Source organism: Borostomias antarcticus (assembly GCF_949987555.1).
Source record: "Borostomias antarcticus genome assembly, chromosome: 21".
NCBI classification, from domain to species: domain Eukaryota; kingdom Metazoa; phylum Chordata; class Actinopteri; order Stomiiformes; family Stomiidae; genus Borostomias; species Borostomias antarcticus.
The window spans coordinates 6,470,336-6,497,043 of record NC_140254.1 but is presented as its reverse complement, the minus strand read 5'-3'; the positions used below and the strand labels follow the sequence as shown (position 1 = coordinate 6,497,043).

Sequence of the window (26,708 nt, the reverse complement as noted above, 5' to 3'; positions counted from 1 at the left end):
TGCAGTCCTTGTAGATTTATGGCACAATGTTTAAATCCCTATTTTGGAACCTGATGATATCTTGAGAACAGTACAAAAACTCAAATCACTGATAGGAAACATAAAAACTAAATTCTGATCGAAATGAAAACATAATACAAAAATACGGGTAATAATAATAATAATAATAATGATAAAAAATAATCATAGCACTGATACTGATAGTGTCAACAGATACTGATAGTGTCAACAAGAATAATGTTCAGGTCTAAGTAAGCATGGTCAAGCCTTGTCTCCAGTGTAGGCATCGTAGAGTCTCTGACAGAGTCTCATGGGAAGAGTCTCAGTCGCTCTTTAGAAGCAGTTCCAGTAAGAAGCAATACAACTATAACCACAACACATACACAAATGGGTGTGTGTCAGACCTTCGAACCACAGCGCCAAGTGGGTCAGACTCCAAACCTTAGCTCAAAGTCATCCAGCCTCAGTGCCTTGTCTTGTCTTGGAAGAGGTCCTGGCTGCCACGTCAAGCAGCCAGGAGTCGGGCCAGTCCTCTGGGAGAGAGGAGCCTGCCATTTCAAAGCGAGTCGAAGGGGGAAATAAGTGCAGGCATGTCGACCACACGTCCTGGAACCAGGCGGAAGAGAACAGGGAACTCTCGAATTAAATCGCAACAGAACCAGTCCATCTCCATGGTAACCAACTAATCTCTCTGACTGACTCCGCTGCTTTCACTGCTGCTACCACTCTCTGCCTCACTGACGTTGGCTTATTCCGTGCTGGGAAGCTGAATCGAATGGCACAACATGATTGGCTCCTCACCTACCGTCCTTCTATCTCTGATGGTTTGAAGACATGGATTTTTGATCCAAACTATCTCCTTCCTCAACACCCTGGCCTTGGCTCACTCTGTCCATGTGGATCTGCTCTTTCACAAACCAAAAGGTGACCGAGGTGAAGTAAGAACCTGCCGGCTGGCCCCCTTTTACACTCAGACCTCCGTCTGCAGGTCGATGATGTCCTGCCCCACCAGGGGGATGGTGGCGCCTGCCTTCTCCCACTCTACCGCCTGCAGCTGGAGGGGCGAGGCTGCCAGGGGCTCCAGGTCCTTCCTCACCCAGGAGGGGGGTGAATGCTGCGTTCTCTGGACTCCTTCCCAGGGCCTCTCCACAGGCGGCTGCTGCTTGTCCTGGTGGGAGGGGGAGAGAGCCAGGTGGTGAGGGACCAGAGTCGACAACCAAACCCTCATTCAATTGCATGCTCAGCCAATTCTGCCTTATTTTAAAGGAACCGCTCCTTTAATTTGATGGGGAGATAAAGTTGAGTGCGCTTTGCCCTAGAGTGACATGTTCAGATGGTGGTATGGATAGGGGTCAAATACTCACGCTGTGGTTCGTCTTGTCACTTCCTCCAGAGGACACACTCCATCTCACAGACTGCAGAGGAAGAAGAAGGAAATACATTATTGTTTAAACAACCACAAAAAAATGCAAATGAACTAAGCAGCGCAAGGTTTGTTGGGGTCAGGTTTATTTGACATCACTAATCTTATATAAATAAATAATCAGATTAAAGGATATTGTGCAGAGTAGTCACTGACTTTTATTCGCTTTCTATTACCTTTGTACAGGTTAATTCTCAAAAAGGACCGAAATAGTTGACATTTTCAACTGATAATGGTGATGATGATGATGATGATATTTACCTTGCTATCAGAAGCGGGGGACTCTCTGTCTTTCTCAGCATGATGCAACTTCCTGTTCAGGTCCTGGAACATGTTCTGGTGGCGCTTCCTGGTGTGCATGATCTTCTACAGGAGACACAGAGCTGTCAGTCAGGCCTCCAAAAAACTAACATAAAATCTCACTTATTATTAAGGTTTGTTATGGCTGTTATCCGATGTCTCAGAGAACACATACCTCAAAGTCTAGTTCAGCATAACGAGACTTCTGCCTCTGTGAGAGAAGAAAAAGAAAAAACGTGGTTAGTCTCAAAAAGACAGATATCACTTGATTACTTAACGTGATTCTAAGTTACTATTGAACTATTACTGCACTATAGTTGTGTAGAGCCTTCTATAGCCACCCAACTCTAAACCCCAATCACCTCCAGGGAGCTCATAGACAGCGTGGAGATGGTCTCGCTCTTGGACATCATGGAGTTCATGGAGTCAAAGGTGTCTCCCAGGCTGCTGTGGGTGATGTGGGACTCGCTGGACATGTTGTGCAGGTTCTGGACTGGAGAGTCCCTCTCGGAGTACGACACGCTGACCCGGTCAGCAGGGAGGGTCTTCAGGCCGAAGGCGGCCTGCGGCTCGGCGAAGGCTCCGCTGAGGTGCACCAGCCTGGTCTGGGGGAGCTGGTCCACGCTGATGTTGTACTTGGACGGGTCCTCTTTGGGCTTGGACCTGAGGGTGGAGGTGGTGTTGGGCATGAGGATATAGCTGCTGCCGTCAGGGGCGCTGCCCTCCGCCTGGCCACGGGCCAGGTTGGCGTCCAGCTGTGTGAAGAGCTCGCCATCGCACACGTAGACGGGCTTGCCGCAGGACGGGCCCATGCCGCTTCCCAGATGGGTCTTCTCGCGTTTGAGGGTGAGGGTGTGGCTGGAGTACTCGGGCACGGCCTGCATGTGGGCCTTTGTGGTGTGGGCGGGCAGGGTATTGAAGTTGGAGCCCATGGGCAGGGGCAGCAGAGGAGGGGGCATCTTCTCCTCAGAGGGATTCGTCATGCCCCCTGGAACAGAGACAGAGAGAGGGAAGGGGGGGCAGTTAGGTTAGTGTGTGAATTAAGTAAAGTAAGTAAAGGCAGGCCTGTATGTCTGATGTTCTGTCTGGGCCAATTTGCTTTGAGAGGACGGTCAAATGAAAAATATTTGATGCAGAACTGGTCGAAGTAGAGTTGCTTAAGTGCATGTCTCCGCAAAGAGAAATGGTTAGGGAGGGTAATGAAAAGGAGCTCACCTGGTCTGCTGGAATCAGCGTCCTTCTCGAAATCAGACTGCAAAAGAGAACAGAGGACAAGGTTTTATTAGCATTTAATACATGCCCATATTGAATTAGGGAATACATTTTCAATATACACTCAGGGCAATCAAAAGCCAGGCCGAGAGTCTCACCATGTGTTGGGTGTGGCCATTTTGAAGGGAGCTGCCAGAGTCACCGTTTCCGTCGTCTTTGCGTTCGTCTACTCTGCACTTCACAGCCTCTTGGACCTGTTAAGAAAATAAGATAAACCAACAGACTATCAGCTTCATTCTTGGGGAGGCATCAGCTCCAACATATTTTGTTAAAATACTGTCAACATAACTGACCGCTGTGAACTTAGACTTGAACTTCCTGCCTACCTCTCTGCGGAGGATACAGTGCACCATGACGATGATGAATCCCTCCAGCGAATCAAAGACGGCGAAGAGGATCTGGAAGAGGGCGGAGCGGCGGTCGGTGATTGCCAGAACAGCAGACATCCAGGTGAGGGCCAGCAGAGGCAGAACCACACAGGAGCTCCACAGTGATGCCCTGCAGGACAAGAGGGGAACAGCAGCCTGGGTTAGACTGGGCTAGGCTAATACAACTACTGTATATCATTGATTACAGGAATGAACATTTTAGCATGGCTTCTAGGTATTCTAAATTGTACATGTGTGTGTGGGTTTTTATAAACAATTACAAATGCATTACTGTTCACTCATTCAGTTAGCTTTTCTTGTCGTGTGATGGTGAACCTTGATACCGCAGTGCTTTATCAATGTGGTGAGATAAGGGAGCAGAGTAGCGAGAGGATAAGATCAGTAAGACCTACCCTGCTCTCTCCTTCAGCTTCACGTCTGTGATGCCGTCCTTGGACACCAGCTTGTTGAAGACCAGAATACCAATGACCATGTTCACCTGTTCAAAACAGAGACAGAGGCAAAGCATGAGACAGGGTAATGCATTGCACGCTGTATGGTCCTGCGTTGAAATGTTAAGACTGTGTCAATTCACAATATATATCAACATAAGAGCTTTGAAGAGATAAATACCAGAACGACAGCTGCAGCAGGTCCAACGAAGGAGTACAGGAGTCCACCCTCGAGAGAGAGCCAGCAGCTGGAGAGGGGAGATGAGAGGAAAGGTATTTAGTACCTGTGCTGGGGAGGCAGACACTAAGAGGAAGAGACAGAACGGAAGGAGGAGACAGATTGGGGTTAAACTTACTAGTTGACGGTGCCATATCCCTTCGCCTTGGTGAATCCTACGGAGACAGCCACAACCAGCGCGGGGAGCCCTATTGGAGTGAAGAAAGAGGGGACAAGAGTCAGGATTGGCTACGGATGAACGAATCTCGGATTCGTTCCGTTGGAAAGGAGAGATCCGGTGGGGCGTGCGGACGGACAGAGAGAGAGAGAGAGAGACAGCGCGTGCTCTTACCCCAGCCCAGGCACAGGAAGCGCTTGCGGATGATGCGGTTGCGGAGACGGCCTGTGACCGCCATGTAGGACTGCCAAGCTTCTGTCAGCACCCAGCAGAAAGAGGAGAGGAAGAAGAAGTGGAGGAGAGCGGCCACCAGCGTGCACACCACCTGAGAGAGAGAAGGGGAGAGTGAGAGAGAGAGAGAGAGAAAGAGAGAGAGAGCAGGCGAAATTGTGTCAGTAAAGCTCTTCCTCTCCAAATCCCAAAAGCAGGAAGTCAAAGCTTCACAGGAGAGCAGGGATTGGTTAAAAAAAAGGCTCACCTTATTGCGGGCCTGGGTTTGTCCAATAAGGATGAGGGCATTGGAGCATATAATGGAGAGGCAGAAGTTGATGAGGATCACTGAGCGCTCGGAGCGAATGTACCTGGAGGAAGAGGAAAAAGAAAAGAGTGAGGAGAAGAAGACAGAGAGAGCGCGTAGCATACCAAGCTACAGGAGACATGATATCCAGGGCTTGTGTCTAGCCTCTAGGGATGCTTACTTCCAGACGGAGACATAGATGATGATGAGGAGGAGCAGGGTAAGGGAGGAGACCCCGCAGCCCACAATGAGGGTCACGGATGGGAGGAGAGTCTTATCCATCATCTGGAGAGACGAGATAGACAAAGACAACACATGCTCGTTAGAGATGTACTGCCACCAGCCAACAGGTACACAAACGGGCAGAGGAGAAACAAATATAGGCACTATCTCTCACAAACACACATCCACACACACATGAGTTTTCTGTGTGTGTGTGTGTGTGTGTGTGTGTGTGTGTTTAATCTCTATCTGGAACAGCAGACGGCTCCCTGTGGGCAGACGGCTGAATGGCACAATTAGGCCATGGGCTGAGGCAAGGTGACCCCAAGACGAACGTGTCCGGAAGACGTAGCAAGCAGCGTTGAGACGCGGCCGAGGAGGATACAGAACATACATTTTTGTCCACTGAACAACAGAGAGACGGAGATAGAGAAAGAGAGGTAGAGAATTCTGTCAGGCAATTTAGCACGGCTGTCTGATTTTTTCTCGACCTCCCATCTTGTATCAAATATGATCAATGTATTTGCAGGTACTGTGTGTGTCTGTGTGGGTGTGTGTGTGTGTGTGTGTGTGTGTGTGTGTGTTTGCAGAACCAGCAGCTCCTCACCCCTCCCTGCAGGAGTAGACAGGTGGGCTGTTAACACATGTGCATTAATCTACCCCCGCCCAACCCAAGCCCTGCCTGCTCTGCCATGTTCTGACAGCAGCTTAGCGCAGTGACGCCGCCAGCCTCCGTGGTCAGTGCACTGGCAGTGAACCGGTGGCGGTGGGCACATGGAGAGGTATGTCGCTCACCCCCTGTTCACCCTTCTGTCCACTACCCCTGCAGGGCCACAAGGGCACAGCTGCCAGTGCGAGCCTCCCGGCCCGGCTCAGCCCAGCCTAGTCCAGTAGCTTATTGGCCTGGCTGCCGTCCCCCTCTACTGTCCTACTCTGTTTTGCTTGGTTGGGGGGGGGGGTCAAAGTTAATTTAATACCTTTGATTAATCTGCATTACTGAGTAGCAGCTGGGAGGGAAGACTCACAGTGAGGTTGAGGCGACCGAGCTTTGGGACAGCTTTTGTTGGCGAGGAGCCTGATTGGGCGTTTTGATTGGGGTGAGGAGAAATGTACTTGGGAAGAGGTGGAAAATGCAAATGCAATAAAACCTGATGGTGTCCAGGAATTAAAAATGACTAGCATTATTTTATTTTTACGATAAGGCATGCACAGTACAGGCCGACACCATAGGTTTTGGCACTGCAGTCTGACAAAGGTTAAAATGGGTCTGAATTCAGTGGGCTGTTCTCTTCACTTCAGTGTAATCTGCACATCTACACAGACCTTCCTGATATCGAAGCACGGCTGGTGAACGCGGGCCTAGGGCAGCCAAATACTAAATTAGCATGGCAAATTTGTTTCGAAATCTATGCAACTACAGTACATCAGGGGCCCCCGAAACAGATGGTGGACAGCAGAGAGCTGGACTGGCTTCCACCGCCACCTTCCTTCTCCGAAGCCAGAGAGTAGAAGAAAACCACTGGAGGAAGGAATGATAGGCTGCTCAGTCTCCCTATCTCTCTTTCTGGCTTTTGAAGGCTTTTGCCACAGCCACTGTGTGAAATTCACCCTGTGAGTTTGACCTAAAAATGAGCGATGTCTTGCTTGTGCCCTTGAAACAATCCCATGGTCCCATTCCCCCCCCCCCCCCCCTTAAACCAAGAATCAGGGGCGAGATGGGTGGTGGGGAGGGGATGTGGAACAGGAATTTAATTCCACCAAGGCGTCTGTTAAGTATGCATTTTCCTTTCTGCTAAGAATTGATTACCCAGAGCACACTGCTCTAATCGGGGTCTATGGTCAAGGGCATCTGCTGTGTTAACTAGGTGGACTGCTCCCACCGGGCCCTGAGTCCACGACTCGCTCTCATTGGTGCAGGGTCCTGGAAGCAGACCATATCGAATGGGAGCTGAAACACTGCAGTGTCTGGTTGTTTTTTTCTCTCCTCCTCTCTCTCTCCTCTCGCTGGTGTTCCTCATAATGCTGCCAGGCTAACGGTGTTGAAAATGTCTACAGCACACATCAAAGGATGGCGAGGCAGGAGGAGCAAGGAGGAACCATCAATACACGACCAAGCAGCTGCCTTCGATTGGTCAGTCTCTCTGGCATTTCCAGAGTGAGACTCGATGCGGCCATAGGGTAGGGTTGATGGAGGGGGTGATGGGGAATTCAGATATATCGGCAGACGGAAGAATTGTTGCAGCTGGATGCTGGGTGTAGTGAGGTGGTGTTATTATCTCACAGATACAGGGGGCGCTGCAACTCCCGTTCTTTATCACAGACTCACCACAGAGACAAATCAAATCAATGAGCACAACAGAGTCCAGAGACAAAGCCTCACTGCATCTCTGATGTAGCCTACAGGTTGGCAGCATCCTCTGCTGGATGCAGCAACATCAGCCAGAGGAATCTGACTGAGTGTCCATTTTACAGGTCTGTTTAGAGTCCCATCGATATGATACATTGATTGGGATGGTAATTGAATAGCTACACAATCAAGCGTTTTGTGAGAGGGAAGCATGCCTTCCATCTGTTGATATAGTCAGTGTTATTTTAAGCAAAGGGAATCACAGCAAAAAAAGGCAAACCATGTTCTCTGAGCTGTATTATGGAGAGGGGGGTTGTTTTTCTTCAACATTCCCGTTAAAAAAATCAGTTTGTGCTGCAGAAGCCGTTACCAGGGCAACTAGACAGAGAACCGGAGGCACGTCTTAAAAAAATTACACAAGGAAATAGAGATAAGCGTAGGCTAGGCTATTAATAGAATCTAAGTAGCCTACATTAAGTTATTAGGCTATGTAAAAATCCTGCATGCAAAAACTGTCGAAAGAGGCATACTCTTAAGCATATTGGGAAAAACATTTAATTATGATTTAATGTAGGTCTAGGCTAATAAATCGGTTTTGTCCGTTGCTGTCAACAATGTGTAGCCGACGTTTCAACGTATAGCCTCTGTAGACCCAATTAATGGTCTGGAATTAATGAAAATGACAAAATGATCTTGATTTGATTTCGTAAATGCGCATATCTCATTAACATTATGCTGTTTGAATAAGAAACATAGCCTATGGATAGCCTACAGAAAAACGTTTGTAAACCGATAGATGATTAGACTACTCCTATACGATTTTTTGTTTATTTTTTATTTTTCTTCACATATAAAATGTCCCATCTACATGTTGCACAGTTATTCGGTTGAACATGGCTATGCAATAAGTCTTCGGTTAATGGCACCTGCACGCAGACAAAGAGTGGGAAGGCAGCGCGAAACCGAATGATTCGAAAACAACGCCTACGTTTACAATTCTTCAAATAAGAAACACAAAGGTAATAGGAGACAAGACTTACCGAATCTGGATTGATCCGCGATAAAATGGCGAAGGTGGAGAGGCTGTCACACACGCATTTGGTTCTGAATGAGTCAACGGGGACCGCTCTGCAGCTCCGCGCAGACCAGGAGCCGAGCAGAGAAGAACTGCACAGGGGAGAGAGGGGAAACGAACAGCGGGTTTTAAGAAAAGAGAAAAGACCTTTGAGAAACGTCTCAAATTAACCTCTCTCAATCCCAAACATGTATCAATGTATGTTAGAATAGATATCCTAAATGCACAGAAAAATAAATTACAGGTGCTTCCGGTTGGCATAGCTTTTTGGGGGGGGTTCACATCCATTTTAGATATAAATGCACCATAAGTTTTTGTTATAAATGCGGTATTACACTACAACAGCACAGTGATGTTGGAAACCCATGGCGATTTCAGTCCTTATGAAGAAAACATACCCAGATGTTGGTGGTCCTATTTCTATGGGTGGCCCTGCCATGAAATGAACAATCCACCTATGTAATAATCATTTTCATCTTTGCAGAAGGAGCCAGAATATGGCAGACCATGCAAGTCCCTGTCTTGTGTCAATATCCTTGAGGAGTTAGATTTCCATCCAAGATTTGCCATTTTAGATCTCACCAGTATCTAGACCTACAGTACAAGAGAAATCAGTTCATCAATGTTACAACCATGGAGTTAGCATCTCCTTCTCTGTTCTTCGCCGCGGTCAAACCATGACATGGTATGGTGGTGCCATGAAGCCAGTATAGTTCACATCATGGCTAAAGTGATCTGGCTCGCCGCACAGCAGCAGCAGATGCTACCAGGCTGGCATGATGAGGCTCCCACAGGAAGCGAGGCGCTTAGCCATGGCCTGAGGCACTAACTATCATCGGGTAGAACTGTGGATACAGAACACTACCACCAGCAGCAGCCCGGCTCTGACACCCCCATCCCCCACACACGCACACACTTCCTACCCACCATGACACCCTGTGACTGACATGGGCACACGTGTGTGTGTGGGGGGGGGGGGGGTTAAAGCTGTGGGGGCTGGACGGTCATCTGTGCAGGCTTCGCTACTCGACCACCCTGCCACCCCCCATCCCCACCAGGTGCGTTAAATGTTGCGTAACATTATTGAAGTGTGGTGAAGATGAGAGCCTAGCCTGCGGTTAGTTATTGCCTAATGTCTAGAACTCCAGCTCGCGTCGTCGCTGTGTATCCGTGTGTCTAGCTAGATTTGTTGGCCGTGATGCCCCCTGGAGATTGATGGGGCCGCGCCCTCTGTGATGCTGCTCCAGAACTAAACAAGAGAGGCCCCAGAGAGAGGAAACATTGACCCAAACTCTGTGCCAGGGCTTCTCTCTGTCTCCCATCTCCCTGCTCTCTCTTTCTCTCTCCAGCCATTAATCACATCCACTGTCTAAAATGGATCTAATTTGTCTGGGGGCACGTCGCCCTCCTCCTGAAAACGTATGAGTTAATTACATTTTCTGCCCTTTTTCTCCTATTCATTTTGACTTCCGCTGGATTTTCTCTGGTCTCATGGTAGGTAGGTGTGTGTGTATGTGTGTGTGCTGGGAGAGGGAGGGAGAGGCGGATGGGGCAGAATGCTTTGTCAGTGCTTATCTGTGCTCCACAAATGTACAAATCTATCTAAATGCAAATGCCCCCCCCCGTATGTGCTTCAGGGGTGCTCATTGAGCTAGAGGGCGGGGCAATTCCGGTCCTGGAAACTGCAGGGGACCCTTTCATAGTTAATTCAAATGCATCTGCAGAGCTTTAAGAGCTCCCATAGGCTACTGCACGTTGCAGGCCGCTCACCTCCACGATGTCAAATGAGCCCGGGAGTGACTGGAGTGGCCATCGTCGCTCTAAAAGATGTACATTGTTCCCACCTACAGTGACTCCAAATTGGAATTTCCCATCAATGCTATTCAAATCAGGGTGAAAGGCGTGACCATGTTTTTCCCCCTCCCAGATTGATGCACTCTAAAGTGATCCAGGTTGAATGCTTGAACAGTTGGACATGTCACTCCTGAGCTGGGAGGATCACTGAAGCTGCCTATCAGTGCATTAAGGCTGCTGGTGTGCCCGTCAGCTTAATCTTGCCAGCCTGCAACTTCCGTCTCTGGGAGGTCAACACGCTCGGCTCATGCTCTGTCCTGGCCGTCTCAGTTGACTGACGTGACAAGAGACCTGGCCGGCAGCTGGTCTCTGCGTTGAGCTGCAGAGCCAGGGTGTGAACGCTCATATGCAGTCAGTGACAGATGCCCGAGTGAACGGTCTAAAGAGATAAACAACTTGAAAGCCATTCGCCACATGGTCCGACAGGACCGCGGATGGAACAAATGACCGTGATTGATTGGTAGCCTAAAAACACTAAGAACGAAGAGGAAACAACGTTAGTCACCACTTACGTTTCACTCTCGTCCCAGGAGATGCAGGTCTCGTTGATCGTGCCCTGTAAACAGACAGAGAGCATGGTGAGTGTCTGGGAAAGGGAAGTGTGTGGGCGCACAGTTGGAGAGCTCTGAGTCTACTACGACATGTGAGATGCGACAGCTCGATGTCAACCACCTGCCCACAGTTTCTCACTGGGCCTCCTCCGTTAAAGATAGCCGAAGAAATGGCCACGTCACTCATCCTCCTAATGGCACATTATTCATTCAACTCTCTTCCGTCTGCTGTGAAGTTTGTGGGTTTTAGAGGCCAGCGAAAAATAGAACTGTGTTGTAGTGGTACTGCAAATGTCAGCCTACCAATGGTCGTGGAGGTTTAAATGTCAACTGCTGTAGCATGTCTGGGAGCTGGGAAAGAGCCTCAGGGGGTTGACTGTGTGTGATTGTAAGGTCCATTAGATGTGTATCCACAGGGAACTTACGTTATGGAGATGGGCGAACTCGATCTCTACTGGAGAGGACAGGAGGGTCGGGTTGGGCTTGACTGTAACTGTGACAACCTTAGAGTTCAAGATGGTGCTGTTGCTGAAAGAGGAGATTGAACAAGGCGGTCAAACAAAAGTCCAGTACTACAAAGGTATCCTGGCAAATTATTCTGAATGCTAAAAGGATTTGAATGGGTTTTGTACTGCGAGTAAGCAAATCTCCCTGGGGTTGCAGTTGAGGACAGACCGAACTGTTTACAGGAAACATTGAGCCAATGTCAGATCTTACACAATGTCTCCGTAGGACAGCCTTACCTGTGGAACGCCAAGATTGAGCCCAGGTTTCTGTAGAGGACAATGCCAGTCACAAACGCAGTGGTGCCCTCTGCAACAAAACAAACATAATCATCAGCCTGGTGTTTCACTATGAAATTCAAAAATTATGGATGTTAAGAAATGACTATTGTTTATGTGTGTGTGTGTGTGTGTGTGTGTGTGTGTGTGGCCACCTCACCAGGCTGGTCGATGGACAGGGCGTCGCGGGAGACGGTGATTTTCTCCTCGGCGGTCCTGACCCAGTCCATCATTCCCCTCCAGCCCTTGACTGGGAAGGTGAAGTCGGTGGCAACGGTAGTGGGGCGCTTATGGATGCTTAGCACTAGAGGGGGAGAGAGATAGAAAAAGAGAGAGAGAGAGACAGACAGAGAGAGAGGTGTTAAAGAGGTGTCATAGAATTAATAGTGCTGTGACTCCCTAACTCCATGGCGTCTGCCTGGGTTGTCTGGCTGGAGCTGTACTCTGCTGGTGGTTAACACATACACAGAGTCAACAGCCCAGGACACATTGGCTCTGTGCGTCATGAGTGTCTTTAACTGGAGCAGTTGCTGATTCCTGTGCGAATGTATCACCTTGCCAACGCAACATACTGGTGAGAAACTAATGCCCGCCAGAGAGGAAGGCGCGAGTTTATAGTTAGAACAGTATGTGCCGGCCTTCTTAAGAGCTTATGTAAAAAAAATGAAAATGAAAATAATGCATCTGACTCCCTCCCCCTTGGATGTAAAACACAATGGTGGATATTTTCAACCATTAATCTACATAAAACACAGGTGTTCTGGTTACGTAACGTCTCAAAGATGGCTCAGGTATCAGGATATAGCTAATGGCTCTACCAGGATGTCAGACGGGATAACTGATGCCTCCGGCTGTCTATGTGTGACTTCCTGATTGAGATGGATGTACTCCCGCGGTGGAGGAAGGTGAAGACCAATCATTGGCTGACACAAAGAGAGGGAGCAGCTGGTGGGGGAAATTAGGGCTCACCTAAATTCTCGGTGACTTCATAAATGTCCTGGAAGTCCTTCATCTGCATGCCGATCATGTCCACAAAGTCCTCAACCAGGCGCAGGAACTCCTTGACGTTAAGACCCATCTGTAAGAGGGAGGAAGATAGAAGGAGAATGGGAGGGGGGGGAGGGGGGGGGGGAGAGGGCAGGGGGGAGAGGGGGACTCAATTTTATTCAAAGGTGAGCCAGTGCACAGAGAAGAGCTGTTGGTTGCTGTCACTTATCAGAATATCACTTCTCAAATGTACCACATGGAATGCAGTATGTTTATAATATATCTACTATATTGCCTCCTTCTTTAAATCACTACCATCTGGAGTGTAGTTTCAGAACTCGGGTTGGCGGTTGACTCATACTTTTCTTTCTCAGTGGAGGGGAGGGCTGGCTTGTGTCTTTCTGACGCAGACCTGCAGTTATGTGTGGGCGCTGCGCACAGTAAGTACCTCTGTGCGCTTCACTGACTCTGGCCCTTTTGCAACAGCTACGGTCTTAGGGTTGTCAGAAAGGCGCACAGATTGGGAGCGTGGGAGTTGTGATTCTCCCTGATTCTCACATGGCCGCTGCGTTAACTCTCTCCTGGCACGACATGCTAACTCACCAGGCACCTCCCACTGGAGATCATGGTTCAACTCTGACTGAAGGAAACCTGTGCTTGGTGACTCTGTGCTAGTCCTATAAGCAAGGCTCAAAAGTAATTACAGAAATAAGAAAAGGTGTCAAAACATCATTATAAAAACAGGGAAAAAGGCCAAGGACCCAGAACTCAGAGAGTGAGAGACTGTTGCTAAAACGGGATCTTTGCCATCCTTATTCAGAATGCTCCACATGATTAAATATGGTGAGTGCTGTTCTTACTTTAATAATCATCTCTATCACCCTCTCCAACCGTAACGGTGTTAGATAAATGGAGGAGCTTTGGATATAATTTCCTGTCCAGGACATAATGTCCTGTTTCTCTCCCACACCAGCATATGCCCTGGTGCCGACTTCCAACCGTAGCCCTGCTATTCTCCACCGCAGTTGAGGAGTGAAGTAGTTTGTTAGGGTGATACAGAGCGGACATGAATCACAATCCCGCTTTCCCCCACAACCTCAGTCACACTCACCTCACACACACTCCGGGCAAACTTGACAAGTGTCCCTCTCCAAACCACCCCCTGTCCTACTCGCGCTTACACACTCATCCAATCACAGGAACAGACAAGAGGGTTGGCACTCACCAGCTGGGCCTCCTCCCATTTGTTCCTATGTTCCTCCTTCAGTAAGTTGCTGATAGTCTGGGCGTAGTTCTGTGGATAATGAGATTGAGAGGAAAGTTTTTTTTTTTACAATCTTTATCAGGGGAGTGTTAAGGCGAGCCACTGAGGCTCTCAAGTTATTACCGGCTCTCAAGCTATTACCGGCTAGCAAATTGCCTTCTGCAAGAACACACCCTTAAAAAAAAACAGTGCAGCATGCCGTGGTGTTGTCAACTGACCTCCACGTCGGCGTTGCTCAGGCTGTATCCGGCTCCCGTGTACAGCTCGGTAGTGTTCCTCAGAACCTCCACCATGGACAGCAGGTCTCCGCTGTATTTGGTGCCCTCGTCCGAGGTGGCCCTGAGCCGGGAGATGACCTCTGAAATGCTGTCTCCCCTCTGCCCCTTCTGCTCTTTTGAGACCAGGTCCTGAGCCTGAAGGGAGGAGGGACGGAAAGTCCTCAATACTCTGGTTTGATCCAGTCTACTTGACACAATCCTCACTAGAATCAGGCACTGCTCTGCATGATCACAATCAGGACCTTTGCATTTGTGATTATGATTTTCAGGAAGGGGGAGGGGAGCAGAGGGGGAGGGGGGCGGGGGGGCCCAACTCACCAGCATCTGAATGTTCTGGTAGTTCATGGAGACACACTTCACATGGGTTGGGCTTTCCCAGAAGGCCAGGCCAATCGCATCCAGGGTGCATCTGCGCAGGATCAGGCCTGTGTTCACAGCAGAGCACCACTGGTCAGCACCGTCACACACACACACACACACACACACACACACACACACACACACACGCTTGACTGTACATCAGTGGACAGAGACATGGCGTAGTGTGCCTACCTGTAGACTCTGAGGGGCAGTTGACGGTGGCCATGTCGCCAGCAGCGGTCCTCCTCCAGATGACATCACCGTCATGCTCCTCGGGACAGATCTCATGGGGTTCTGCAGAAGCACAGACAGAAGGTTGAGTGTTCTCTCTGTTGTTGTTGTTGTTTTGCTTTTGTAACCAAAGAGTTTGACTTTGAATCCTAACTCTGTCCATTGTGTGTGAACTGCATTGTGTTGTGGATAGAATGTTGTGATTCTATCCACTGCTGTCGCTGACTGACCTGGGCATCTTTTCTCATTGCAGCGTCTCATCTCGCCCCGGTCCCCAGGGCAGGGCTCCCCCCCGAAGAAGGGGCCCTCACACAGCCTCTGTCTCTGCTGGTTACCTCCTCCGCATGTCTTGCTGCAGCTGCCCCAGGAGCTCCAAGACATCCAGCGACCATCAACTGGAGAAAGGTAACAACACAATGTGTAACAACACGATATGACCCGTGGCCTTCGATAGACTTGGGGTTGAAACATCCAAGTCGAGGTTGAAACATTCAAGTCTGTTTACCGGGGCATTCTTTCAGGAAGCAATTAGAAGTCTCCTGCCAGTCTCCACGGCACTCTGAGCCACCATAGGACGGCCCGTTGCACTCGCGTGTTCTCTGCATGGTGCCGTTGGAGCAGGAGGCAGAGCAGGCACTCCATAAAGACCACTCATTCCAGGCACCGTCCACTAGGGGGAACCAGAGAGACATGTGGAGCATTAGGACATGATGGAGCCCCAGGCCACTGTCATGGCAGGCACACTGATGCTATCATTTCACATGTCCTACTTTGACAGAGTCTGAGCCGAAACTGAAAGCTCGAGCCCCAAAATTTCCTTCAAGCCCTGCCGTAGGTGTCGCTCAACTACACCCTAAAATCCAACTGCCTGACATCCAAACACATGTAGCAATTTGGGATAAGAGCCTCATCAAGCCTAATGCGTTTAATTAAAGGAGAGGGCAAAATGTCCATTTGGTGCATTCAGGCCAACACAGTCAATGTGGGTGTCAATAGGGAACGGGAAGAAAGATGATGGGCTTTTTTTTTTTTTTTTTCCAACACAGAATGTCGGGCCTAATTAGGAGTCTCTGGAGGACATCGGATTCAATTGCTCCCAGAGTTCCACCTCATTAAGTGAGCCCTTCAACTTATATGGGTGCCTAGAAACTGTTATTTCCCTCTGCCAAGCCCAGACGTTTGTTATAATGGGAATGGATGGGGGACTTGATTTGGCGCGACACTATTCTTAATGTAGCACTAAGCACCATCTCCACATGTGTATTTTCAGACTGGGGAAAATTTACGAGAGGCTAAAAGAGAATGAAGGGACTTGACCTAGCTAGCTCTGGTCCAGGACATTAGTGAGGTTTGTGAGTAATATGTGTTTGTCAGCTCTCACATATGCCCTATCAGGGACAAAACATTTCTTTATTGCCGTTTTCTTGAGTCTCTATAAATAATATAATTTCATTGCTCACCGAAATGATGTCAATATTTCGAATACAAAAACCTTCTTAATGTCCTGGACCAGAGCTAGACTTGACTACTTTTGCATTTGATGTTTGATAAGTATAAGACTAGAGCACTTTGTAAAAATGAATCAATCACAGCTTCTAATCAGTTACCCCCAAAAAAGAGAAAATTGCATTTTAAAGTGGGTGCTCTCAAAACCAATTCAATTTGAGGTAAAATGAGCTTTCGCTTTAGAAGAAATTATTTTCTCCTGTAATTTCAGTGAACAGAGTGCCTGTCAGCTTTCTTGGTGCAGAGCACCATCTGCTGGTCAAACCATGTAACAGCATGTACAGGCAAAAGACAACTGAACCAAAAAAACATTAAAAGGCTTAGAAATGATGTCATCATGTACGTGTGTTCCTGGCTGTGGGCGATGCTAGTGGTGTATCACAGCAGAACTGATGTTCTGATATCTGCAAGTGACCATGAGGAGCATGCCCACACAAGCATTCCCAAGGTATGTCAGACCCAATGCCAAACAGAATCAGTTGTCACACTGATGTGTGAGTCAGGGTGGGTAGGAAGCTAAATGGTCATGACAGTCGTTGACACCTCTGTGCGTATGACCGTTGAGGTAGGGTTGTACTGTGGCTCAAACTAATCTAGTTTGTTTGTGAATCACAAAGTACACTTTGATTGGCAGGTTGAGTGAGTGCAGCAGAGATACGACAGCACTGACCTGGGCAGACTGCGATGTTACAGAACTTAGTTTGTTTGGGCGGCCCCCTGCAGGGCTCTCCTCCGTTCTGGGGCAGCTTGCAGGTACGGGAGCGCTCGCGGAAGCCACGGCCGCAGGTGGACGAGCACAGGCTCCATGGGGACCACTCGTCCCAGGCTCCGTCCACTGTGAGGACGAGAGACCGTGCAGGTGAACGCTAGAATGATGGCGCGTTTGTGTTCGTCTCTGAGAGAGGCACACTCAAACCAACAGTTGCATTGAAACAGATAATGCACAGTGCTCTCCACTAGATGGAGTCGAGGTCCGCTCTATCAATAACAACTTGTGGAGAGACATACACGTGAGGCCACCCACCTCACTCACACATACACACACACAAATACGCAATACACACACACTCATGCTGAGCCACTCACCAGGGCAGACGATGGTGTTGTTGCAGGGTCGGTTTTCGCGGAGGGGACCAGTGCACTGGGTGCTGTAGGAGGAGGTGACGCAGAAGCGGCTGCGACTCTGCCAGCCCTCTCCACAGGTGACGGAACACACACTCCAGGGGGACCACTCGTCTGCCACGGCCTCCACTACAGGGGTCAAGGAACATAGTCAGTGACAAGAGGCGCTAACTGATCTGCACGGCGTAGATCAGTTCTCTGGCTGCAGTTTATTACACAAATCAAAAGTTGTGTTGGATATACTTATGGGGCATATTTTAGTGTAAATTGATTCTCTTATGTGAACTAGTGTAAATAGTTGGCCACAGGAACAGGTCCTCACCTGTTTGCGTTGTTACAGCTCCAGAGTTAGGGTTGTCAGTGTTATCTCGCTTCACACCCACGATGGAACGCAGGCCATGGCTCTGGGTGCGCACTTTTGCCCCTGTACGGTAGAAAACCATGACTAATGAGCATCAATCGATCAATCGATTAATCAATCGATTAATCAATCAATCAATCAATCAATCAAGCAATCAAGCAATCAAGCAATCAAGCAATCAAGCAATCAAGCAATCAAGCAATCAAGCAATCAACAGGTCGTCCTGCCGGTAGACTCACCAATGCAGGGCTGAGGGTTGCAGGCCCGCCCCTCCTCGACCACGCCCTCACACACGCCATCCTCTGGCTGACAGGCTCGGCTGCGCACCTGGGCTCCGCCTCCGCACTCCTGGCTGCACTCAGACCAGCGGCCCCACCCGCTCCAGCCCTCTGTAGGGGAGAGGAAGAACACGGAGGATGATGCATGGCACGCATTCACGCACATTGTCTGAGGGGATCATCATGGTACTGGTGAATACATAGGATCTATTCAGATCAATATTCAGTGGGATATGGATATTCTAACAGTGGGGACACAATAGCTCTAGGCGAAGAAGTTCTCTCAAAACCTTCTAAGAACCGAAGGTAACTCATTGTATCATATTGTACGTGAGGGGGCTGAGTGGTGTGGACGAGGCCAGCTCCTCGCTCGATGAAAATACCTGTGCACACCGACAGATAAATATTCTGCTGCAGAGACAGTGATTGCTCGTCTCTTCCTAGAGGCCAGGCATGAAGCAAGGCTGGCGTGTTGCCATAGCTACCGGCGAGTTGCTTAGCTTCGATTTCCTTTGCCAGCTGACTGAGGGCTTTGTGTGCTCTGTGTGTGTGCCCTTTGCAAACCTCCTGTACCCCCCCCCCCCCACACACACACACCCCACCCAAGTTTCGGGCATTTTCGCACAAAATGGAGGTCTAACACTATGTGTTGTGTGAGACTGGTCACGGCACCCACTTAGGGAGGACTCAGTATCTCCCTAACCCGTTTGATTTACTCTTATGATTCCGGGGCTGCAGAGGGCACGGTGTCTGCCTGAACTCCCCGCTCTCCAGGTCTGGATCATTGCACCGCAGGGCAGACTCAGAGCTCAGACACACAGGAGCTAATTATTAATCACTGAGACGTGATGACTTGGATCAAGCCATTCAGCCAGGCCTCGCTCCCCAGGGAACATGAGCCCTATGCAGACGCGCACTCTCACACACACACACACACACACACACACACACACACACACACACACACACACACACACACACACACACACACACACGAGCAAGGGGTTATGGTGCGCTACTTACTGATGATCTCCGCATCACGTCCGCTGTCTCTAGGCACAGGCAGGCACTTCTCCATCCAGATGCCGGCTCTGAAGCAGCCTCCGGGCCTCCTCTGGGGGGTCTCCCAACACTGGCAAGGGGTGTTCATGATGCCACAGGGGTTGGCGTGGGTGCTAGTGGACAGACACTTCTCAAGCCACTGGCACAGCATCTGGCAGGCCGGCATACTGGGGTTCCTCTTGCCCACCACCAAAAACTCGGCCTTGAACTCTCCGTTGCCCTCGCTCTCTGCAATCTCCAGGCCGTTGTTTCTGGGCGCCACCTTGCGAAGCTGCAGGAACTGCTTGCTGGACTCGAGGTAGGTGACCGTGGTGGAGGCGTCGCAGAGCCTCACCACCTCATCGAAGCTCTCCATGCCCAGGTAGGTGCGGGAGGTCTCGATGAAGGAGTCGAACTGGAAGGTCCTGACCTGGCGGGGCTGGCAGGAGTCGGTGGGCTTGGTGATCTTCATGTAGACGGTGTAGCGGCGGGGGTCGGGGTTCTGCAGGGTCCAGGAGCATGGCGTGGAGGGCAGGGCGGAGGTGGAGCTGAACACACCGAAGAAGCGGCTCTGCTCCAGGGTGGCACAGGTGTCAGAGGCTGGGCCAGAGGGGGTTGCGGAGGTCCACCCCAGGAGGAGGAGGACCAGGGCCGTGCAGGCGCCCAAGACGGGAGACCGCGCCATTGGCTTGATTTGGGAGGTGGATGTGGTTTCAAAAATCTTTTTTTTATTCTTTTTTTTAGAGTGATTTACTTTGTTTTCCTTCCCTCCTCTTTCCCTTGATTATGTGTTGCGACGTCTCTTCAGTTGCTCTGGGTCGACTTGCTGACCTCTGTGTAGCTCTCTCTGAGGTGCTGGATGTTGGATGGGGCTTCTAGACTTTAGAGTTATAGACAGGCACGTCTGTCAAAGACCGTTCTGTCTGAGAAAAGGGGAAAGGAGGAAAAAAACGGACTCAGTGTGCTGAAACATTTTCAGTACATTAACATTATTTCAAATCATGTCAATGCGGAGTCATTACTGTTCCCCTAAGCTTATCATCCCCTTGTTACACACACTCCTTCTTGACTGACAAATGTTTGATAAGCATTAAAGCACATTTCTGTGCAGATCTGTTGTTCTAATACCTCGGGTTCAGAGGCATAATTACGGCAGCTCTGCAATTACTGTGCTTCACAGCAAGCCAGCCTCTCCATGCTCCTCGCTGTTTACTCCCACACACTGAGGTATGTTGAAAACCAGTGCGTCACTCTGACGTCTGTAGGAAGCATTACTATGGAGAACCATTAGACACCCTATGACAAATCCTTTCTCCCTTTCCCTTTTAGAAAGAGAGCGGTAAGCGAGAATAAGTACATGAGAACAATCATTCTCGTCATCACTCACCAAGCTCTTAACCACAGTATGTGGAGAGGATTTAACAGTGGAGGTAAAGTACTAATTCTTCCCTATGACCCTGTCCCCTAAACAGGAAGGGCGGAATGTTTCATCAACAGCCCTATCCAGACCAGGCTGAAGGGGGTGGGGGGCATTTCCCACATGAAACATGCAGCCATGAGGCCAGTACAGTAGATCATGCCAAAGCTTCATTTGCTTTGTTGTTGTTTCCATTTTGCATGTTGCATCGACATGGGCTGCACTATGCTGTCCAGTCATGTAACCCTTTCTAACCCTGGAGAAAGAGCATGCCACATCACTGTCAAAGCCACCCGGGCAGACCCTCTACTAGTGTATGTGGCGTACCTAAAGATGGTGAGGTTTCACAGCACTTCTCTATGAGGAGTTTCAGGGTGGGGAGGGGGTTTCCTTGGAGGTGAGGTCAGAACGAAGGCTGTTGCTGAGCAACGTCTTTCATATGCACACAGAGCTATTCATTCTCCTCTCGTGTGTGGTTCTGTGCAGACCAATGTTTTTTAAACTCTTAACAACAGAATAAACCTTGAAGCCTGATTGATATGTGTCTGGCTGATGCTACGCAACGCATGAGGCATGTTTAAAAGATGGCAGAATGGCTTGATGGAGGACCAAAGTATTGGATAAGTCTATTGTGCCACTGAGTAAAGGGAACTGCGTGCCATTGTCTGTCGTATCTCTGCGACAATGTAGAGACACTCAAAAGATGCTGCAGTGATATCCCTGTTTATCTTCTTCCTATCACTTTCCAGTCACCTCAGTCTTTATGTTCATTACGCCTCTCCCCTGTTCCTGCCTCCGCTCCGGGCGGCTTGGTAAAGACCACTGCTTTGTGTGTGGGCGAGCCTGTCTCTCCCACCTCCAAAACAACCGGAAGCTCCATGAATGGGCTTCTAATGGAGCGTGCGGTGAAAAGAAAAAAGACTGCTGGTAGATGCCCCCACCCCCCCCCTCTCTCTTTTTCTCTCACTCTTTCACCCTCCCACTGTCATCGTCAACAACATTTCTGTGAAGGAGGAAGCTATAAGAGCAGGCAGGCAATTGGTAGTTATGGGAACAGATGATTTTCTTGGAGATTGGTATAAAAAAACAAAAACGGCGCAGAAAAGCTAAATTACCATCAGACTCGCTCTTGATGTTTATGCTGCCATGTACTGTTCAGACATGGTGCTTCTCATCACAGATACGATGATGGGGCTGCTTTGCATAACGCACAGCCACAACTAACCCCGAGTGAACAGCACTCATGCATCTCTCACACAATGAATACACCACCATGCACTTACAGTAAGAGCTGTATATTATATTGTATGAACAGCATGCACTTTTTCCCGCTGAATAAATGACTCACTGACAGCAGAGAGGGGGAAGAAGTGAGAGCAAGACTGGGGAGCCATGAGCTTGCATGACGGATACGGAGAGATGTGGAGGAGGTCTCACTCTTGCACAGAAACTGTTTACCCTTAACATGTTGGGGGTGATGAGGAGAGGGTCTTATGAGCTCTATACAGTTTATGACAAATTTTACTCTTTTTGTTTGTACATGAACTGATTAGAGATACCCGGCATCTCCCTCTATGATCCCATGCAAGTAATGAGACAGCCAGACAGCAGCTGCAATCAATGGGTAAATCCCACATATTCTATCTGTATATACTGAGGCTGAAGCAGTAAGCTGCAAGTTAGGAGCCCTATGGAGCATGTGTGTTTGCGTATGAGTGTAAGAGTGCTTGAGTGTGTGTGTGTGTGTATATGTGTGTGTGTGTGTACATGTATGTGTGTGTGTGTGTATGTGTGTGTGTGTGTGTGTGAGAGAGAGAGAGAGAGATAGATACATCTCATACTCATTTTTGCCTGTCTTTACAGGTTTGCTCTCTTTCTGCTGACTTCGACAGCCAAAAGCAAGAAAAATAAAAGCAAGAAACATCTGTTCTACACTCCTAAAACTGGTCACGCTGGTTATTTTTGATTGTGTGGTACACATGTACAAACCTATCCCAAATCAGTCGGTGGCCAATTCACAAATCTATGGGACATACAGTAGCAAAGCACCCTGGGAAGGATGTGTGTTGAGAGCAAACACTTATAATAATAATAATAATAATAAATTAAAAAAAACACATGTTCTCTACTGGATGTCTTTCTTATTCTGAATTGTGAGAAAGCCTCTCTCCCACTCTCTCAGTAAATGTTTTGACAGACTCAGTGGATATAATTTGGTTGGGGTTTGCTGTTGCTGTGGCAACAGTGTGCCAGTGTGCATGCAGTTCAAAACACTGATAGGAAAATCTGTGATCTTTGCATCTCTCAAGTGTGTAATCCATTAAGATTAGAACAGTTTAGCTGTTCTTATTTTATACTGGTCTTATATTTGCTGTGTGGTTCCAAAGCATTCTAGAACATAGAGGCAGGCTGAAAGAGACGAGACACTGAAAATGACCAAGATTTAAAGCATCATGCAGTACAGAGCTTTAACATGCAATGGGGAAACTTAATATAGCCTAATATTGCTTATCATAATGCTTCTGAATTGCTCTCAAGTAAGCCTATCTTGCATATATACCGTTCATTTGCAATTCTCTGATCAAGTAATGCAAACCCTTCAATAATAATCAAGGCAGCAATCAGTTCTTAGCAGATAGTGTCAATCAAACCCAGCGGGTTTACTGGAAATGTCTAATGAACAGTACCACCCATAGTCTGCCCATAAAGACGCACTAGAATAAACTTTCACTGGACAACCTGTCACACAGAAAATGATTTCCGTGCTCATTGCAATGTGTTCTATGTCTGTATAAATAAATGAGAGGTGCCTTATTTGCGAAGTGCGCGATACTTGGAAACCATAGGTTATAGGTTACCTATATTATACTTAAGCGCAGTGCAAAGTTTGTGCATGTTCTAAGGAGCTGTGGGGGAAACAAATGCATGCTTTGCAGAATACCTTGAGTGAATTCAAGTATCATGCCTCCTCAACATACCTACGGATACACTCAGACCAGATTTATATGTAAGGTGGAATAATGTTCATATTTGCCTCCACTAAAACAGACTTGCAGTTTAGGGAAAACAAACACAAGGGCGCGTGCAACCCGTGGGATACACAATGCGATTATTTGCTTTGCATGCTTTTCGTTTTGTTGAATTAGGTTGAAATGAAGAAACAATGTGGTTTGTTGAAAGATAGCACCCATGTAGATAAACCATCACACCTCGGCTGCGGGATGAAGGGCAAACGGACGGAGTCTGAAAAACGTGTTCAGCACCATGGACAGCGAACAACTCGCGGCGGGCAGACAATTCCATTACAGCTCTCACAAACTCAAAGCAGCAGTTATCACAAAAGATGCAGCGACGAATTCAACCAAACATTTCAAAGCACATAGCAGGGAAGCAAATAAAGAAGGAAGGAAATAAATAACAAAACACGTGTTGATCAGAAAGCATAATGATCAAAAAGCTTACCTTGAAATACGTTCTTGAAAACTCTTCTTAGTGTTTCGCCATCCAATGGTCCACAATACCGCGAGCTTGATTCGGGGTGCAACCTTCAGCCTTCCGATGTTCACCGCTGAATGTTCGGGCCAAACTTTTCTGACTGGTTAACAACAGGAACTGTAACGCCAAGGCCAGAACCGACGGCCAGAACCGACTGAGTCGGATCGATCCCAAGTTTCAGTGCAGTGTCCACTTCCACAAGCAATTGTAAAATAAAACGACTCTGACCAAACTCCAAAGAGTTTACTACCAACCTTTCTTGATAGCTATATCCAGTCAGACTGGCTACAGCCAAATATCGAATTGATTGTATCGGAGCTCCTTTGATTAGGCTAAAAGATGTGCTCTTTTCTTTCCTTTTCAGCTCCGATATAGTTGGTACTTTTACTCCCGGCTTCGGAGTCTTCTCGCTTGTGGTCTTTGCACTGCAAGTGGGTCCAGTCTCAGTGTTGCATGTGGCCTCGTCTCTAGTATTTATGCAACCCCGCCCCGCCTGCTTTGAGTCGGAGTCTGTGCGTGGATCACACATTGTGAATGACAGCGCGGGAGGGGGAGGAGGCGTGGGGAGGGGGGGGGGGGGGTGGCTGAGTTTGTGCGTGTATGTGGAGGGAGGGAGAGCCGAGAAGGGCAGGAAAGAGAGAGAGAGAGAGAGAGAGATAGAGAGAGAGAGACGATGTAAGCGCCGAACTACGCAGACATCAACGCACTCAGGCATATGGAACCGGAAGAGGAGCACTGTCGCCTATAGACTATGGTGTAGAATGGTAGCAGCCCTAAACAAATCATCTTCAATCACCGATCAATACCTTCAACATTAACAATATGATATAGCCTACATTTTTCACACATCTTTCCTGAAAGCATCTTTGCACAGAAATAAATTGTTTACTGCAGTGCTGCAGTCCACAAAGCCTATTGTATTCTCGGGCTCATTAACTTCACCGGCGCTGTCATGACAACACCCTGACAACACTCTAAAAAACATACACGTCAATCAAAAGTAGTGGAGGGTAACAGCGAGGGGCAAAACTATGCAGTAGCGCGGAAGAACAGCGACATAAAGGCGCGCCGCAGCGCCGCTCTCTGGCATCACTTCGGTGGCCCCTGGCGCTCTGCGCGCCAATCTGTTGCGACCGGGAGCGCACCAACAGGGGTGTTTAAATTGATGGATTTCTTGGCATCTTCTGGAAGCAACTAATAGCCTATTATAGGGGCATATGTGTGCCTATAGAATTTGAATGGGCCTATCCCATGACTCATAGTGATATAAATTGCTTAGTCACTCTCATGAGTGATAGGTCTACTCCCCTATTGTTTTTGATAAGGTTCCCAAAAACAGAGAGCGGGAAAGCGTCACGGCAGTGTGGAGGCACGTCTAGCCCACCACATCCATGTGGAAACTATATTATAAATATGTGACATTTAGCCTATGGAATCCCTCGGAAGCAAAGACAAAAACAACATATGACCTTGGTATTTAGAACTCTTTTTTCCGCCCACTTCACAAATGGAGTCAACATGTCACTATCTTCAACACGTCCCAGTGAGCACATCTATGTGTGATCTGACACATGGCCACTCTTTTGGCCACTCTTTTATAGTAGCCTAGTTATTTTAGCAGAATGCCCCACTTGCCTGAATTGGGCTACAAAGCCAAAAATGTATCAAGGTAGGTTTTTCCATAGACTTACCTTCAGCGTTCAGGTTCATGGATTTTAATCAGTCATGGTCATGAAAGAAAGCATGCACAAACATATTTTGGACAGTAAGTCAGCCATCCACATCATTGTGTATTGTGTAATCAACTGCGCCATTATGCTCTCAGCGGCAGTAGAGGTCCCAAGATGCAGGTAAACCCACAGCTATACAGGAAATCCCATGTGGTACATGGGGATGGTAGGGGCACAGGCTGGGGAAAACTGAGTTAGGATATTGTTGATTAGGATCTGGATGCCTGCGTGTGTGTGAGTCATCACTTGTTGACAGAGGGATATCTCTGGCAGCACAACTTGTACTCAAAGCAGTAGGCCCAGAGCCCACATGAAATGTAATAGGCCACTGAGTCAGCCCATGCTGGTATGATACATAGCAGATGTTGGTTTAGCCTACTGAATATGGTCTCTTAAACCAGGGTATTTTTGACAGTAGATTTGTAGGTCTGAGAGATGAGTAATTAGCTAAAACTAATCGGGGCTTGCACACTGTTGTAGACTAGCCTACACTTCACATACAGCTTGTCTCCGACCATCACGCCACACCACTCATTTGAGCTCTGAACTCCCCCAGTTGCCTTAACGTCCTTTGGTAGCAGGGATGTGCAGGCTGACAGGCAGCTATAGCTGCTGTTATGCACACATACCTGTAAGTCCCCTAGTCCCTGAGAGGAAAGGGTGTGAGGAATCACCGCTGTACTGTGTGCAGCTTCACACCTCCACAGTCCCTCCCACTCAGGGCACAGCTGTCCTCCACTCTCAGAGTATGCTCGAAAAACTCATGCCCGGTGGGGGGGGCATCCAAACAGAGGCTTCCCTCTCCATGTATTGGTGGTTATATACAGTGGATGGAGAACACACTTTCCACAACCTTCTTATGGCCACCATGAATATGTGAACCTGCCCTTCAAATGTATATTGTGCATGTTGTGACATACTGCCATGACAAATGACAGCTTGAGCAGTACTGGTGTTAATGCTACTGTGAAAGTTATTTAAATGTCATCATTATCATGCAATAAGATCTCCAGGGATTTCAGCTCTGCGTTTGCCCCACATTAGTTTGGTATGAAGAATTGGAGTACTTTGGCTGCAATG

At 48.4% G+C, this 26,708-nt stretch overlaps 1 protein-coding gene across 1 annotated transcript; it reads right to left on the bottom strand.

The window, feature by feature from the left end:
- Positions 1 to 970: 970 nt before the first annotated feature.
- LOC311323232 (adhesion G protein-coupled receptor B1-like) lies at positions 971 to 19,671 on the bottom strand (the record flags this gene model as incomplete). The annotated part of the gene is made up of 31 exons (XM_084455425.1): positions 971 to 1,168; positions 1,365 to 1,415; positions 1,685 to 1,789; positions 1,899 to 1,934; positions 2,086 to 2,711; positions 2,939 to 2,975; positions 3,094 to 3,189; positions 3,322 to 3,493; positions 3,777 to 3,862; positions 3,997 to 4,063; positions 4,172 to 4,241; positions 4,385 to 4,535; positions 4,689 to 4,791; positions 4,909 to 5,012; positions 8,337 to 8,463; positions 10,738 to 10,781; positions 11,202 to 11,304; positions 11,520 to 11,589; positions 11,719 to 11,862; positions 12,528 to 12,636; positions 13,771 to 13,839; positions 14,028 to 14,222; positions 14,406 to 14,512; positions 14,640 to 14,741; positions 14,909 to 15,073; positions 15,184 to 15,348; positions 16,855 to 17,019; positions 17,271 to 17,435; positions 17,629 to 17,730; positions 17,907 to 18,056; positions 18,969 to 19,671. 31 exons carry the CDS (start codon positions 19,669 to 19,671, stop codon positions 971 to 973), a joined length of 4,587 nt encoding a protein of 1,528 aa, XP_084311551.1.
- Positions 19,672 to 26,708: the final 7,037 nt, after the last annotated feature.